Source organism: Parus major, chromosome 1, assembly GCF_001522545.3.
Source record: "Parus major isolate Abel chromosome 1, Parus_major1.1, whole genome shotgun sequence".
Lineage (NCBI taxonomy): Eukaryota > Metazoa > Chordata > Aves > Passeriformes > Paridae > Parus > Parus major.
Window position 1 is genome coordinate 109295116 of NC_031768.1, and position 16399 is coordinate 109311514.

General features: G+C 47.4%; 1 protein-coding gene across 3 annotated transcripts; it reads right to left on the minus strand.

Moving 5' to 3' along the window:
* Positions 1 to 4478: 4478 nt before the first annotated feature.
* CD2 (CD2 molecule) lies at positions 4479 to 16254 on the minus strand. Of its 3 annotated transcripts, XM_015648339.2 has the most exons (5): positions 16075 to 16253; positions 13001 to 13297; positions 9631 to 9873; positions 7401 to 7520; positions 4479 to 6436 (listed from the first exon to the last, which is right to left on the minus strand). In XM_015648339.2, the coding sequence occupies exons 1-5, from the start codon at positions 16133 to 16135 to the stop codon at positions 6207 to 6209; spliced, it is 951 nt and encodes a 316-aa protein (XP_015503825.1). In that variant the 5' UTR covers positions 16136 to 16253; the 3' UTR covers positions 4479 to 6206. The 3 variants fall into 3 exon arrangements, with proteins under 3 accessions (XP_015503825.1, XP_015503832.1, XP_015503840.1); XM_015648346.2 differs by lacking the exon at positions 7401 to 7520 and having other exon boundaries at positions 16075 to 16254; XM_015648354.1 differs by lacking the exon at positions 4479 to 6436 and having other exon boundaries at positions 7427 to 7708; positions 16075 to 16254.
* Between the last annotated feature and the right edge of the window lie 145 nt (positions 16255 to 16399).

Consider the following 16399-nt stretch of genomic DNA (forward strand, 5'->3'; position numbering starts at 1 on the left):
CTCCCTCAGCACAGCCATTCCCATTGACACAGCTCCCTCAGCACAGCCATTCCTGGTGACACAGCCATTCCTGGTGACACAGCTCCCCCAGTACAGCTATTCCTGGTGACACAGCCATTCCTGGTGACACAGCTCCCCCAGTACAGCCATTCCTGGTGACACAGCCATTCCAGGTGACACAGCTCCCTCAGCACAGCCATTCCCAGTGACACAACTCCCTCAGCACAGCCATTCCTGGTGACACAGCTCCCTCAGGTGGTGCCTTGAACAGCTGTAAAACTTCCAGGAGAGCAGAGGTGGAGGAAAACAGCAGTGCCAGCACAAACTGATAGCTACAAGTACTCCCTTCTCATACAAGAGGAGAAATCCCATTGCCAGCAGGAATAGGAATAGGAGCACCACAGGAGCATCCCCAGCCTACTGCCCTTGCTCTCCCTGGTTTGCCATGTGCCTATTGCTCAGGGCAGGGCAAGTCACAAGGGACAGACAGGACACACCAGTCACTGTGAGATGAGTCAGGACTAAGTGCAAAGCCAAGGCAGATCAGGGCAAGCCCCCAGTGCCCTGGCACAGAATTCCTTGTTAGGAACTGCCCAGCAGGATCTTCTAGAAAACCTGCCAACAAGCACAGGGGGCTCTGGGGCACCCAGCCAATTGGGGAAGGGACTGATGTGGGCTTTGCAAAGAGCCCCTCGTGGAAGCACGTGATGTGCATGCATGCTTTATGAAAGAAAAGCTGCAGACCAGGGCACCCTTCCATAGGAACTTGTTGGCAAACAAGCATTTATTTCATTGCCATTATTCATGGGAAAGCTCACTTTGGCTTTGACAGAGGAAGAGGGGTTTGCCTAATCCCACTCCTAAGAGCAGCAGATCCAGACATTTCATCCTGTGGCCTCTACAAGGGCTGGCTGTCCAAATGCACCAGCCTTACTGCCTGTCCCCATTTCACTGCTGTTGAGCCAGGGAGTGGCAAACATAGAAATGCAGTTTGGGGATGCCTACAGGCAGTGCTGTTTCAGAGCTGTTCACCTCAGCAGACAGCAGTGACCGTCTCTCCTCGCAGCCCTCTGCCTTGGCACCGTGCTCGCTCGCCTGGCCCATGCCACAAAAAAGCTCTGGAAATGAAAGCAAGCATTTGTGTGGGAGGCCAGGCAACAGCTCGAAACCCTTGGCTGCTGTTTTTATGTAGACAGAAAAAGTGTGTGGGAAACACAACCAATGAGCATCTCCGTTGTGGTGCTATCTCTTCCTGTTATCTGAAAACTGCGCTTCAGATGCACCCCAGGCAGAAACTGTCGAACAATAGTGCCCAAACCAAAGGCAGGCGAGGCTGTGGCACCTCTCTGGGGCCAATGCTGGTGACAGGCAGGTGGGCAGGATCAAACACCTCCTTAGCAGGGCCTGACAGCACCATGGGCTCCACACCCAGGGTTCACCGCGAGCTCAGTGAGAATCACCAAGGGAAGGAGGCACAGGCTGTTCACTTTCCATGGCAGAAGGCAGCCAGGAGGTTCCTTCCAGAGCCAGGAACCCTTCCTGACAGCACTGGCAAAGGCAGCCAACAGCAAAGCAGCCTGGAGAGGGCCTTCTCAGGGTAGGCATGATCATGAGGAGCCATGCTCTGAAGCCATGAGGACACCTTGGGAGTCCCCTCTCCTCCCTTAGATGTGTGCATAGTCCTGAGGTGTCATTCAAAGAGGAAGAATAAACCATCCAGAGTGGGAATTTTGTAGGAAAGGAAAACTAGAATAGACAGTAATGATGGGAAGTGTCACAGGAAGTGAGAACAAGGCAGCTGGTCCTCAGATGAAAAATGGAGGGGGAAGCAAGAAGCCCAGCAAGGCAGACAACTCATGCCCCTACCCAAAGGGTAAATCACACTTCAGATGGGAGTTCTGCAGAGAAAGAAAAGCCACAGCCCAGGACTGAGAGTGTGACAAAGTTATGACTCAAATCCTGATTCCTGGTCATCCAGCTCATCTTCTCAAGCAGCCATTTCCGTGCCTGCCCATCCTCTTCAGCTGCCCTGTTGTCCTGTATGCCCCACGCACTGAGCCTGGCTTATTCACTGGGCCAGCCCAGCTGATCCTTGCCTTCCTCCTCTGTCCCTAAATCCCAGCCTGGAAGCCCTGGACAGTGGGTGGAAGATGCTTTACTGATCATGACGTGAGGTAGGTCCTCACACACCTGCTCTTTTCTGCTCACAGCCCCCCTTCACACACTCCCAGCTCCACCAGAAGGTCCAGGGGAGCAGCAGCCGTGTCGTGCTTTGGGAAAGCTCCTTCACCTGTGTCCCTGCTGTTCTTAGGGAGAAAGCAACTCCCCCTCACAAAGGAAGAGCAGTTCTGCTGAGGGGTCTGTAACAGAGCAGACGGGAATTTTAGTTTGGGGCAAGCACCAGAGGCCCCCAGGCAGCTGGTCTGGCACCTCTCCAAAGGGGTAAAGGCTGAAGCTGCTCCTCTGAGGGAGGGAAAGGCTCCCACACTTCTGTTGATACATAGCTCAAGGCAGCCAGGCTGGAAGGATGGGAGAAGGTCCTGTGGTAATCTCCCATCTACAAGGAGGGAAGGAGCCCTTTGCTGGGGGAGAGTGAGAAGGTTGGGTTTGGCACCCCTCTTCTGAGATGAGGCTGGCAGAGGAGACCAGGAGGCCAGATCATTGGCACAGGGCCTCTTACTGTGCTCACCTTCGAGTAACCCTCCTCTTTCTTCCCACAGCATGAGATAGGATTGCCCAGCAGCGGTATTCCATGAGCTTGATAGCTATCACAAACTGATCTTTTCCAAAAGCCTGAGGCCAGACCTCTTACATTATCAGCTGCAGCACAGGAACAAAACCCTCAGTCCTTCAGGGTGACCATCAGCCAGTTTGGTATCAGGAGGTGCCAGGTATGCCAGGCTGCTCACTGCAGGGCTGGCACCTGCAAGGAATGCAGGTAGAACACCTTGCCCTGCTCTCTGAGCTCTGCCCATGAGGGCTGCACTTTGAAACACAAACCCAGCACTTCTAAGCCTTTGCAAGGCTTCAGGATAACTGAGATAATAGCTGTCTGTCAGAATGGGGAGGGAGCTGATGGGCTGGAGTTTATCTCCACATCAGCACCTGAATATCTGCTGCAGAATCAGTGTCTTTTCCCCATAGCATCATTTTGGCTAACATCTCAAGAAAGACTTGTACTAGCCATGGTTTCCTACTTGACCTCTTACAGGTTCAGAGCTGTAGTTTAGAAATTAAATTATCTAGCTGTGTCCCACACTGACTGTGCCAGAAGCCCGAGAACCTCCCTCTGGACAGGCTAATAGCCAACAGAGATACAAGCAGGTTCTGGCTACTTTACCAGAAGGTAAAGAACGTCAAGTTAGGGCAGCAAGTTCTGCTGTTTTCACAGGGATTAATGCTGGGATAGAAGATTTGTATCTTCTACAGAGCCAGCCATTGCTCTTTTGGGTGCCTACTCAGTCTGCCCATCTGGTGAGTGCCACAGGACCACAGCACAACTACAGACCTGCTTTGATCACTGCCCCTCCCTCCCATTCCTTCAGCACTGGCTCTGGAGCACACCACCAAGCAAAATCCCTGCCAATACCCAGGCAGCAGAAACTGCATCTCTCCAGACAGGGGGGACGAGGCAGCAGACAGACAAGGACAAGACCAGCACATCCATCATCTCATCCCTCTTAAGGAGAATAGGAAAAAACACTTCATCTCATGACTCAGTGGTAGTCTACAAAAGAAGAACCAAGAAAGGTTGCAGCAAGAATCACCAGAGCCAAGCACGTCCTGTTATGTCTTGAGTCCCAACGTCAGCTCATTCTCCAAAACTGAAACACCCACTACAGCATAAAAGCCTGAGATTTGAACGCCCCAAAACACATATTCAGAAAAATGAAGTTCTGCATGGTGCTTATTTGATAAGTCAGCGTTTTTTCTGAATGTGTCACGGAGCATTGATACTCATCATGGTTTTTGTGATGTCTCAAAAATATTTGTTCCTGATGTGCTGCAATGGACAATACCTGTACAATGAGACATCACAAAAACAATGGTGACTATAAAAAAAAGGAGTAAATAAAAAATAAGTATTGCCATGATGAGATTTCCATTGCACAGGCATACTCTGTGCTAATAGTATTTCCTTGCCTGCCTGCCAAGGACTGTGTTTTGGTGTAAATCAACCCAACAGGGTGAAATCTTCTTTCCCAGGCCTCAGTAATCCTCCCTCTCTTCCAGGAGGGACCCCCATACCTGTAACCACAGAGCAGCACCAGTAAAGCTCTGGCAGCACAGGACAGGCAAAGCAGCTGTGTTCATCCACACCAGCCTGAGCCCACCAGCTCCTGGCACCCCAGCACCTCCCAGGGATGGTGTGGCACCTCCTGCATCCCTGCTTCTGTGGCTCAGGGACCAAAATGGTTTTGTTGCCTCCTTTGTGTCAAAGTGAGATACTGGAGTACCAGCACAGCTGTGAACTAAGATCCTCTGCACCCAGTCTTCTCTTTATTCATTCAGTACAGGGATATAGCATATGGTATGTTACAAAATAAACCATGAAACTTTCACAAAATGCAATTTTAAATAGCAAAAGCCCAAAAGTCAGCTGCAGAAAGCTAAGGCAAGAGCAAGTGGCACTCCCAGGGCTGCTCCTGCTGTCAGAGTTCAAGTGAAGTGACTGAGCTCCAGAGCAGGCAGACACTTCCTTTTCCTGACGAGTTGCCTCCTTGCCCTTACAGCAGAAGATAAAAATAGTCATATTTCTCAGGAGAAACAAAGCATGGCCATTTTAGCTCCCCTGGCACATGTGCAACAGGCCAGCCTGAAGGAGGTGTCAGGTGCTCTTCTGCCTGACACTTCAGCTGGATGTCTCTGTGGCTCTTGTAGCCCTCTCCTCCTTCACCTGCCCGGCCTTTTAGCCCAGGTGGGTCAGTGTACCCATCCAGACACTGCTCTAAAACTGGCCTGTGCTCTCAGCTCCTCAGCTGTCCTGTAGAGGCAGCCACGGACAGCCCCAAGGCCCAGAGGAGCCAGCAGTGTCCAGCACGTGGAAGGTGATGCAGGTGCACTTACTGCAGTCCAGCTTCCCCCCTGGGGATGCAGATCTCTCAGCAGCTCTCTGTCATCCCCTGGCAATACCAGCAAAATCAAGAGACGCCGTCCCTCAGCCTCAGCAGGAGCCCTGAGATGTAAACCCCTGACAATTCAGTGCCACCAGTAATCCTAGTGGCTGGCAGTTTATAATGTTTTGTTTCACAAGCCAAACGAGACCAAATCCTCTTCTGTGCAAATAAAAAAAAAAAAAAATAAAATTGTCTGGATAGCCACACAGACTTAAGCTGAGAACAAAGATTTGTTTTATTTGCCTAAAAGTCACAGAAAATGGGGTTGAAACTGTCCCTGAAGAGGCTGTGTAGCACAATCTCCTGGCCCTTCACAGGATGTTCTCATTACTCATTCTCATCCACCCTTTGAAACCCCAGTGTTGGAGAACCTCTCCCAGAGATCTCTCTCAGTGTTTCATTAAAAAAAACAAAATAAAATACTGACCTAACTCTCCCTTGCTGCAATTCAAGCCCACAGTTCCTTTCTAAACACAGTGGAGAAAGGGGAAATGTTTATTCCTTTCCCATTTGTGTTTTTCCCACACGGGTGCTTCAAAGCTCTCTCATGTCCTTTAAATATTTTCTCTGCATTATACAACACAAATCCTTTCAACTTCAGACAAATATTTAATTACATACAATTATTTTTTGGTCCAGGAGGCCGTGTATTTGATGCTGGAGCCAGAGAGCTGTCCTAATGTGTAGCAGGAGATAAAACCCTGTAAGATCCATGGGTCCATTTTATCTCAGTAGAGCTTTAGCTTCCTCTTGGTGAAAACCATCCAAAAAGCATGAAGACAACAAGGTGCAGTGAAAACAAGTGAAAGACACAGGTTCCAAGGCTCAGTGCTCCATATCCATATCCTAACATGAAGACAGCTGTAAAAAAATGGCCACAGGGCTGAATGCCCATCACCTTGAGCCTCCTCCACTGGGTCTCTTCGTCTCCATTTGACGCTCTCTCTAATTTTCTGCAACGAAAGCCGCCTTTTCATAGCTGAGCGTTACACAGGCCTGGGCAGGAGGGGCTCCTGGCTGTGGGAAACCTTCTTTTCCCAGGGAAGGGTGGAGCAGGGAGACCAGCATCCCTCCTCCCAGGTTGTCTGCTCAGGGCCTTTCTCTGGGGAGGTTTGGGGTCCGTGGCTGTGCGCGGGGTCGCGGCTGGGGCCGTGGGGGCTGTGGGGGCTGTGGGGGCAGTGGGGGCTGTGGGGGCTGTGGGGGCAGTGGCCGCTGCTGCACCCGCAGCCGCTTCGGGGTGGGGGTGGATGGAGTCTGAGGCAGCTCCCGCATCCCTCTCTCGCGGTCCACGGGCAGAGGCTGCATCACTCGCTCCTCCTCTGCAACGACAAAAGGACCCCACGGTCACACACACACACCAAGAAGGCAAAAAGCAGGGAAATGTCCTTGGCCCAAGCAAAATAAAAAAGCCAAATGTTGGTTTTTAACCTGCCGCTCTCAGGTGTTCCTGCCATCCCAGTGAACAGCAAAAATCACCTCTGCCTCCCCCTCCCAGGCCAGCATGAAAGATTTTGGCTGCCTGGCTGAGAACAAGGTACCTGGAGAATTTGGGGCAGATCTGCCCTGTCTCTTGGGGGAACCAGCATTTTCAAGCAGACATCAATGGACACCCCCATTCTGAGCTGTTCTGTCCCCTTTTGGAGGCTACTGAAGGGAAAGTGAGATCTAACCACAGGAGGCAACATCAAAGCAATCTGCCCTGCCATCGTCCATGCTGGGATTTCCAGACACCTGGAAGCCAGAGATCCCTTTGGCCAGCATTAATTTTCACACACAGAGAAGAAGTAAATTCATACCAACTGACTTCTCATCACTGGCTCATCATTTCTGAAATATCACTCAACTTAGGGACTGAGGCATTTGTCCATTGAGACACTGAGTTGGCCTTAAACATGCAGCAAACTGTTTCAGAGAGGCTAATCACCATAAAATAATCACTAAAGTATCAGTTCTCATTTTCTCAGACTCATTTTCTTAATTCCTGCTGAATCCAGGCCCGAGAACTGAGGATCTGGTGTCACTGCACAGCTGAGGCAGTGTCTCTACCACTCAAAAGAGAACAGCCATAATGTAAAATAATACTCAGGTGGCTTTGCTCAAAGCACATATCAGAAAGTGAGACTGGCAATGCCAGATGATCTACACAGATTCATCACATGCTAAAACCAGGTTATTGCTCATGTCAGGGCAGAGAGAATGCTCCTGACCACAGGGCTGCTGTCACTGGGAAGCTCTGATATTTTAGGTGGCTGGATAACTAAACAAAGGCCCTTAAACACTTACCATAAACTTCACGCCTTTTTATTTTCTTCCTTCTGATACAATAAATAAGACAAATCACAAAGATGACAAAGATCACTGCACCTCCTGCTATGCTTAAGATGAGGTTAAAGTCCATCTTGCCTAGTTAAGGGGATGAAAGAGGATGTTAGATGGAAAGAAATAACTTGCACAACGTCTACTTAGAATTCTGTATTTTCTTCCATTGACTGTAAAGGCAGACCAGTACCTTTGCCTTTTCCCTGTACACAGCAGAAAGTTGCTGCTCCTCACTGTTGAGAATTTTGATTGCTCCTTGATGGATTCAAGTTCTGCAGAAAATTGAAACCAAAGCATTCATATGTGCCAGCTCACTGTGTTTAAATTGCTGACTGTTTTAGTCACCAGTGTTACACCGAGTTGTATTTTGCTTTTTCTGTGTTTGTTTCTCCCAGATGAGTGCAAGAAGAGCCCAGACAGATTCACATAAAATTACACTTCCATGAAAAGCTGGCTGAGCTGAAGCCCACCTGAAATGTACCTTGCCTGTAAAGGTCAAAATTCAAGGTGATTGGCCTCAAATGCAGGACCAAGTGTTCACAGAGGGTAGCAGGGTTAGGAGGAGGTTTGACTGCAAGATGAGGGATTTTTAATCTACTGTGGAGCTGGCAGAGTCCTGTCACTACAGAGAAAATTTTGAGAGATATTTAGTTTGAGTAGGAATGTTTTAGGGGGTTTTTTGTATCTGAGAAATGCTGTTTGTACCTTAAAGATCATTGGTATTTCTCTGTTAACAATGTGAGAAAAAAACCAAACTCTCCGACCCAATTCACCCTGTGAAAAAAGAGCATTTCTCAAGGGTGAGAAAAAGTGAAATCAAAATTGTCTAGATGACAGCCAATGTCTGCCCATGGCAGCAGCGCAGGCAGACCTGTCCTGGCATGGGCACCTTCAGCCAGCATTTCCTCATCCAGACAAGGTGTTTGGGATAGTCTGCCCTGTCTTAAACACACCTAATCCAGCAGCACGCTTTCATACCTGGCTCCAAAGTCCATGCCACATCCCACTCCCCCCTTCCCAGAGCTGTCATTAAAGGGACTCCATCATGTCAGGCAGCAGCAAATAAAATACATTGCTTGGCTATTTTTGAAATCAGGAGGATTATTCAGGAGGCAACAGCTGCACAGGGGAGCAGAGGCCATCCTGTCCCTCAGCTCTTTGCCCTTCAGTCAGCCTCAGCAGACCTGGGATCATTTCAGTAAGGCCTTTATGCCTCAAGGCTTGCTCCCTCCCTTCTCACACCATGGGCTGTCCTTCAGACCTGGACTTTCCCTAAATTCACTACAGCAGAAACAGGTAAAAATTGGAAATATTGAGCCAGCTCTTGTGAGCCCCCACCCAACTCTCCACCAGCTCCAGCAGGGATCTAAAGTAAGAGAATGCTTCAAGCAGAGCACTTGTGGTTGGGTGGGATGAACCCAAGCCCAGCAAATTCAGGGACTTTTTCCCAGCACTGCCCTGGAATTCTGATCTTTGAACTGAACACCACACCCAGTGTCATACCAGTGTGATCTGTCCTTTGTTTGTGCCTTAACTTTCAAAACTTTTACGGGGGAGGATGACCCCTGTGATGACTTTTTTTGCCTACTGAATCATTTTCAGCATGACTCTCCCCATTCAAAATGCAATCCTTCCAGCCCTTTTGCTGTATCTGTGGTTTAAAAAGATGAGGCTTCAGCTGAGTAGGCAAACCATGGTACATTTGAGCCATGTTTATCTGATCCATGTAAGCCTGAAGCAAAATTCTCCATAACTTCCCTCCTGATTTCTAGGTCAAGCTGAAGAGTCCAAGAAGCTTATTTTTCCCCTTGTGAGAGAACTCATCCACACCCATGGGTAGCAGGCAAAAACCACATGATTATGGAGAGGAGAAAAACCCAACAGATTTCCCCACAGGAGAAGGGGAGGAGGAAAACCCCTCTCACATCCCACTGCCCTCGTAGGGATGCCTTAAGAGTAGCAGTGGGGCTGGTAGCAGCAGGATGGGGAGCAGGGAGATGTGACAAGGCTGGAGAATGCCAGGCAGAAAGCATGACTTGCACCCTGGCTACCACAGCAGCATCAGATCCCAAAAACAGTACTGGGTACTCAGGATCTCTGTGCTTTTGGCACCTGGACTGGTCCTACCGATGTGTGCAACTGTGTCAGGCTGTGTGGTCCATCCTAGCACATTCTGATGAAAAAGATTTCTTACCTGGGCATTTAATGATTTTTTCAGCCATTTTTTCACTGACTTGGTTCTTAGCAACACATCGGAACGTCCCAGAGTTGCTCCCGTGCCATTCCAGCACCGTCGCATTCTTTTGGATTGTTTTGCCATTGGGTTGAGTCAGTTCCATTAGAAATGCTTCATCCTTAGCCTTCTCTTTTGCTTCACACTTGACAGATACACTTTTATTCCCACATTCAGCTGTGAGGATTGGCTGAGGGACAGGTCCTAAAAAGAAGGGAAGGGAGGCACATCTGAGAAAGTTTTCTCCTCTTGAAAGCCTCTGTTATTAAGCAGAACAGAGAATTAACCCCAAATCACCAGCTAATGAGATCACAGAAGAATGAAGAGCAAATTAAACCTCTACTACAGAAGCAGCAAGGCAATAATAAAGAAAATGCAGTGCAGTAGCCTACATAGTTGGCCCAGTAAAGCAGAGCTGGGCACCAGGCAGGTGAGGGGAGGAAGCTGAGTCTTCAGGTGGATGGAAGGGACTCAGAGCCACAGCCCCCTCCAGCTCTGGACCCTGTGTTTTGGTGCAAGTGAAGTTGGTCCTGTTCTGCCTGTGTTCATCAGGAGAGATTTTCTCTAAATCAGGAAAAACTGTGAAAAGCTGTTTATGATGCTCTGTGTGCTACCAACAGCACTCAGCAGGCATGACAGCACAGCACGGAAGGCCATCAACCCAGAATGGAGAACACAAAACAGTTACGGCACACAAAACTGATTTCTGTCTCTTCTTATGCCCTGCAAACAACCTGCTGCCCTTTGGTTCCAGTTTCTCTGTCACTGGTGGCACTGAAAGAGACAGAAAAGCCTGCAGGGTTTTCCTCAAGTAAGGGCAACTGGCAGGGACAGCAAATGGAAAATAAGTATTTCTACCTTTAAGACCAGATAAACAAAAACATGCCAGAGCCACCTCTAGCCCACAGACCATGTAAGTTATAGAGATCATAAATTCTAAAGCAAATAAAGACTGCTCATAGCACACGCAGTCAAGGTTCAAACCACATCTGCAGCCACCCTTTCCTCGTTAAACCCACTCCTCCTCTGGAAAATGGAACCTATTATTCAGGGAAACATCCCAGAGGGAAACATTAGAGTCCAGCTGCTGGTGATGGAGTTGTGTGAGAATATCATTGAGGCTATTTTATTTTTTTAACAACTGTTTGTCCAGCCCTAGTAACAAAGGGCCAGCCTGGCTGACAAATCATTCTAGCACTCGACAGTCACTACAGGACTTCCAAAACCGTGTGTCAGAGGTAATGCACTCTCTGCTGCTCAGCAGAGGAAATGATGCAGCACACAGCTGGGCTGGAACATTAACCTTGACCTGAAATGAGGACACCCCAGTGACAGTTCAGTGGCTTAAAACATGAGCAAGAAGCATCAGGCCCTGATGACTTCCTGCATCTGTTTACAGTGATAGCTCCCAAAGCAGTGAGACGCCCTCACTGCTCAGCAGCCCCTTAGACACGGGGCCTCCCATTGCACAGAAACCTGCTAAAACCATTCCAGCTGTCATTGCTGCCTCAACAAGGCAGCATTTCCATAATCCCAGCTGGTGCCCACAAACTCAAGATGTTGGCAAAGGTGTGCATGCTGAGTGAAGAAGGACAGAACAAAACTTTCCCCTTATTGGGGAAACAACCCATGCTGTCCTACAGCTTAGAGGTCTGGAGAGGTTACAGCAGCTATTGAGGAGCAAAATAGCCATTCCCATCATCCCCACTCACCCCAAAAACCTGCTACTACAAACACCCCAAAACTGCTGCTGCTCCAGTCTCTTAGGACAAGATACAGCACAGGAATGGAGGCTGCCCTCATGCTTTGAACCCATGCAGCTGAAATCCCCAGGTGTGTGCTTAACTGTGCTTTGAACAGCACAATCATACTTTTTGTTGTGTTATGCTCTTCAGGAATAGGGTGCAGGAGTCTTCTTCCACTGCAAATTCAATTCCTTTTGTGGTTTATCTCAGGGGAGGTGACTGCTGGCTATTTTTTATGTTAGAGCAAAAATGGAGTGGGATTCCATTGCCTAAATGCAGGCAGCATTTAGTGCCATCTGGACTCCTGAGCTCTCCTCAAGGGGTTGGCAACACAAGTGGCTCAGCTTGCTGGACCAGTGGCTGTTGAATTTTTCACAGGTCTTGGGTCTCAAAGAGACAAGAGCAGTTGTTGGTTGCTGTAAAGTTGTTTGTTGTATGAATGCACCAGTCTCAAAGGCAAAGAGTTCAGAGTATTGGAGTCCATGCTAAAAGCTTCCTGGTGTAAAGTCCTGATGTTCTGAGCAGCAGCAGCCACAGCAGCAGCTCCCTTTCTTCTTCTTTTCTTCTTTCTTGTGTGTTGATCTGTTGTTGTTCTGTTGTTGTCCTTTCTCTTCTTTCTTCTTTCTGTTCTTCTCCTCTTCTCTCCAATACAGGGGGATTTTATTCTTAAATCATCCAATCAGCTAAAAACACCATTCTAAAACACTCTACACCAATCTAAGCTTAATTCTAACATGTGACAGTAGTGTCAGTTCTTACCCAAAATCTACCTACAGAGCATTATCTATTTACATAAATAGCTTTATCTGTTCTATCTAGAAATTCAAGCTGTGTTTTTGTTATGTCTAGAGCTAAGTTAATTCTCTGAAGGGTTACACTGCTGAACTTTAAACTAGGCTTTAGGGCTTTTTACTAGCTAGCACAGTCTCTTAAGGCACTTAAGATATATTTCTACTTACTTAAAACTAAAACTTACTTCATGTCTATGTGATTTAATATATTTTAGTTCCTTCCTCTCTCTGAGGGACTCAGAGAGGCTTCTATTTCGTGTTCCAACAAGTGGCCAGAGAACAAAAGTCATAACTCAGTGCCAATAAAATGGCACCAGAAGTACCTGAAACCCAGAGTGCATCAGCCCCAGCTGTACCTCACATAGGCTGCTGTGGTCCTCCCAGAGGTTTCTGGAAGCAGGATGCTGCTGGGAGCCCAGTCCCTTCTCAGGGTCCATCCCCAGCTCAGAGTCCTGGCACTGTTTGTGGTGCTGCAGTAGGGCTGACCACCCTCACCCTGCTGTCAGCGTGAACGTGCTCACAGCTGTGGTTTTGGGCACACCTGGAAACCTGCTGGCTGACAAACAGGGCAGCCAGAAAGAAGCCAGGGATTTGAGGCCACCAACAGGAGCAAGAGAAGGGAGAAGAGAGGCAGACTGCTGTCAGTGGCAGGAAACCAAGGGTATGTCCTGCAGAAGTCCTCCCACTCCAAATCAGAAAGGAGGGCACTGAATAGGAAAGGCTGTGGGAGAGAGCAGAGAAAAACAATTCTTGTTCAGCTGTGCTGAGAATGGTACGAGAAAAGCAAAAACTCACCCTGAACAAAGAACATTATATTTTCTTCTGCCTTCAGTTTTCCATCCTGCTGATAAGCCATCACTGTGTAGTTCCCACTGTCCCCTTTCTCCACGCTCTTGATTTGCAGAGTCCCGTTCCGGAGTATCGCACACCTGCACTGGTCCTTGTTCACAAAGTGCCTGGCGCTGTTACCTTTGATCTGCACCAGCCTTTGTCTGCCCTTGGTCCATGTTGCCTCATGGAAGCTCCCGGGAGCAGTGATGCTGAGAAGAGCTGTCTCATTCACTGCTTTGTAAATCCAGCTGGTGCTGGAGCCTGTTGAGGGAAGCACAGCCAGCCCATCAGTTGTCTCCAGCAGCCACAGCAGACACCCAAAAGCTTGTCATTTGCTGTGCCTCTCCCTTCCTGAGCTGCCTAAACCTCTCTGCTTTACTGATGCCATCTTCTTCCCCTGCTCCAAAGCACTTCTCGATTGTTCATTAGATAAATGCCAGCATCCAATTTAATTCTGAGAGGCAAGACAGCTGAGAGTCCAGCTTTCTAAAGCTGAATTTATACCCTGGCTGACTTACTTGCAGCGACTCCTGATGCCAAGATTCACGGCCTCCCATTCACTTTAACACAAACTTAGCCCTTCCTGAAAAGAAGGTCACTTCTGTGTTTTACACATGGCACAGGCTGGTACCCAGAGTGCCCATCACTGCAAACATTACTGCAGACAGCAAAAATAGTCATGCTCCTGGACAGCAGAATCATTCCAGTGCCCTCGGTGATAGCAATGACGATAATAATAGTAGCCCACGTCAAGCTGTGAGTGAGTGTAAGGCACTGAACTAGAGGCACACCCACAGCAGTGCATCCCCTCTCCCATCCCAGTTACTCTGCCCCACAGGAATGTTTCCACTTGATTTTTCTAGCACAGGATCCTGATGGGGCAAGTAAGGCAGGAAGAAACAGCCATCAGCATCCTGTGAACTGACGGGCTGCAGGAGTCATTACAAGAAAAGCAATTGCCAAAAAAAGAAAAAAAATAATATTTTCTCTTCCTTTGATTTTCCAGTTAAGAGTAGGAGCTTCCCAAAGGTGGTTTAAGGACAGGGAAGTACCTGAGCATGGGGCTGCCAAAGGGGATATTCAGAAAAGCCAAGGCTACTAAACATCCATCAGGTTTCCAGCAGTGGGGTTGACGCACTCCTGCAGCAGCGCCCGGCTGCTCTGCCCGCTCCCCTCCAGGCTGCTTCAGCCACCATCCCTGCAGGCCTCATTTCTGGTGAGCCAGGGCTTGGGAAAATTGGCTGGGAGGTCATTTCAAGTGAGGCTCTGTCCCCCACCCCCCTGGCAGGTGGACCAACCTGCAGGAGGAGGTGGAAATCTGTGAGCAAGCGTCAGGTGGGATAAGCTCACGGACACCCGAACACACTCGCTCACAGCCACAGCTTATTTCCTCCGTCATTCTGTTCATTCCTCCTCAATTTACAGGGTGAAGCCAATCAGCAGGAGGAGATTTCCCTTCCCACCACCACACAGAGCTGATTCTGCTCTAATTTTATGTATTTTAAGCACTTTTTCCCCACAGAGAGAAAAACTGTGTTTATGCACATTTTTATTACAATCCTTCAGTCCTTGTATCTAGGATAATGATAAATGGCACCACAGAGGGAAACTGAAACCCAGTGGCTATTTCATTAAACTAACAATATTAGAGATAATCAGAGAACTAAAATAGCACGACTCTGCAACAAGAACATTAATGCTCTAGTGCTTCTGGCAATTCACTGCTTCTAAAGAGAGGTTGTTCTTTCAGCACTGCCTTTCTTGCAAGGTATTTGACATACCTAATGAAATGTCCTGAAATAAAGCTATCAACTAAACAGCCTTGGAAGCAGCTAAATCCCACAAAGACAACACTACACCCCAGTTTTTGAATTCTGATAGCTGTTTCTGCCCATGAACAAGTATTTAGAGCTAGTAATGGGATTTCTTTGCATACTCATATTTTCTCCCTGAAAGTAAAGGAAAAAAGTCATCTGAATTTTCAGGGATAATTCAATGGCATCTCTCTGGGCATCTCTAGATATTGATCTGGTCTCCCTAGTCTTTCCAGTGGAAAGCTGAGTATCCCACACACGTGATATTTAAAATCTGTTTAGCTAATGAAGCAACATTTCTGATAAAAATGCCAACTAAAATGCGCTCCAAAGGGCAGAAAACTTTTAACTGAGAGCCTACAGCTCACTCACAGTCACAAGAAAGAGTTAAAAGAAAAAGCTCCCATAGTAATTTTAGAAAAGGAAGGAAGTCTCTGAAACAATTTTCCATTCAAGGGAATAATCCTTATTTCTGCTGGGGAAGATGTTTTATAGATTGTGTACATAAAAAAAAAGAAATCGTTATTTATCTATTAATTTTGTTCTGAAGGAAAAGCAGAGCATTAAACAGCCATACATGCAATCTTAGTGAAATGAAACAGAGAAAAACAAAATTTATGCAGGCTTGCATTGTCTCCATCTCTTAAAACTTTCCCTAATCTATGAGTTAACACCTTAATTAAGTTTTTAGATTAATATTTTAAAGAATAGTGACAACAATAATATGAAAAATATAAAAGATACATGCAGCTGCTTGCTGTTTTCAATCTTAACCTTCAGCTCCACTGAAATATATCACTCTGTTAATATTTATGGAAGAATATAAATTGCACTTTCTAAAGATTTGCACATCTTTGATAAGAAAAGGAAATTACATGCGATAATGCACAGTGAACTGGATCTCTAATGTAGTACAAGCTACCTCGAGGGCAGAAACAAACTGCATGCTGACATTTCTCATTATACATGTGTCAAATTAAGGCTCATTAACTTAAAACCAAAACTCTTTACAGCTTATTATTATAACTGGAGTAGGAAACTCAGGTCCTGCCCTCCCCCTGGCTGAAAATTAAGTCAAATAATAATAGCAATAACCCAGATGTCTTCACTCACTGGAAAAGTGGAACAAGTTTCTTATCAGTAACAGCCCACCAAGTTGTAAAGGGTTTAAAATGCAATTTTAACATCAGCCCAAAAGAGCAAAAAATGGTAAGAAAAACTCACATTTTACACTGGGAAATAAAAGCAGCAAGCACTTGACTAGGAAAATCCTCCTAAAGTTCATTTTCAGGGTCAAAAAAAATCCAGTGTTGCCTTGTCTAATGATAGCTCCTGGCAGGTGAAAGGATTTTCTGCTGTGAGCAAGCAGGGATGGGGCATGTCAGTGCAGCCCTTGTGCCCTCCTCCTCCTCTCCTCCAGCACTTCTCATTTCTAGCAGAGGCGGAAATAAGTCTCAACAGGGTGTTTTGTCTGCATGGAGGCAACATGGAGACACAAAGAAAATGGGCACTAAAATGCAGGAATGCCCTGGAGGTTTGTCCACCCAGC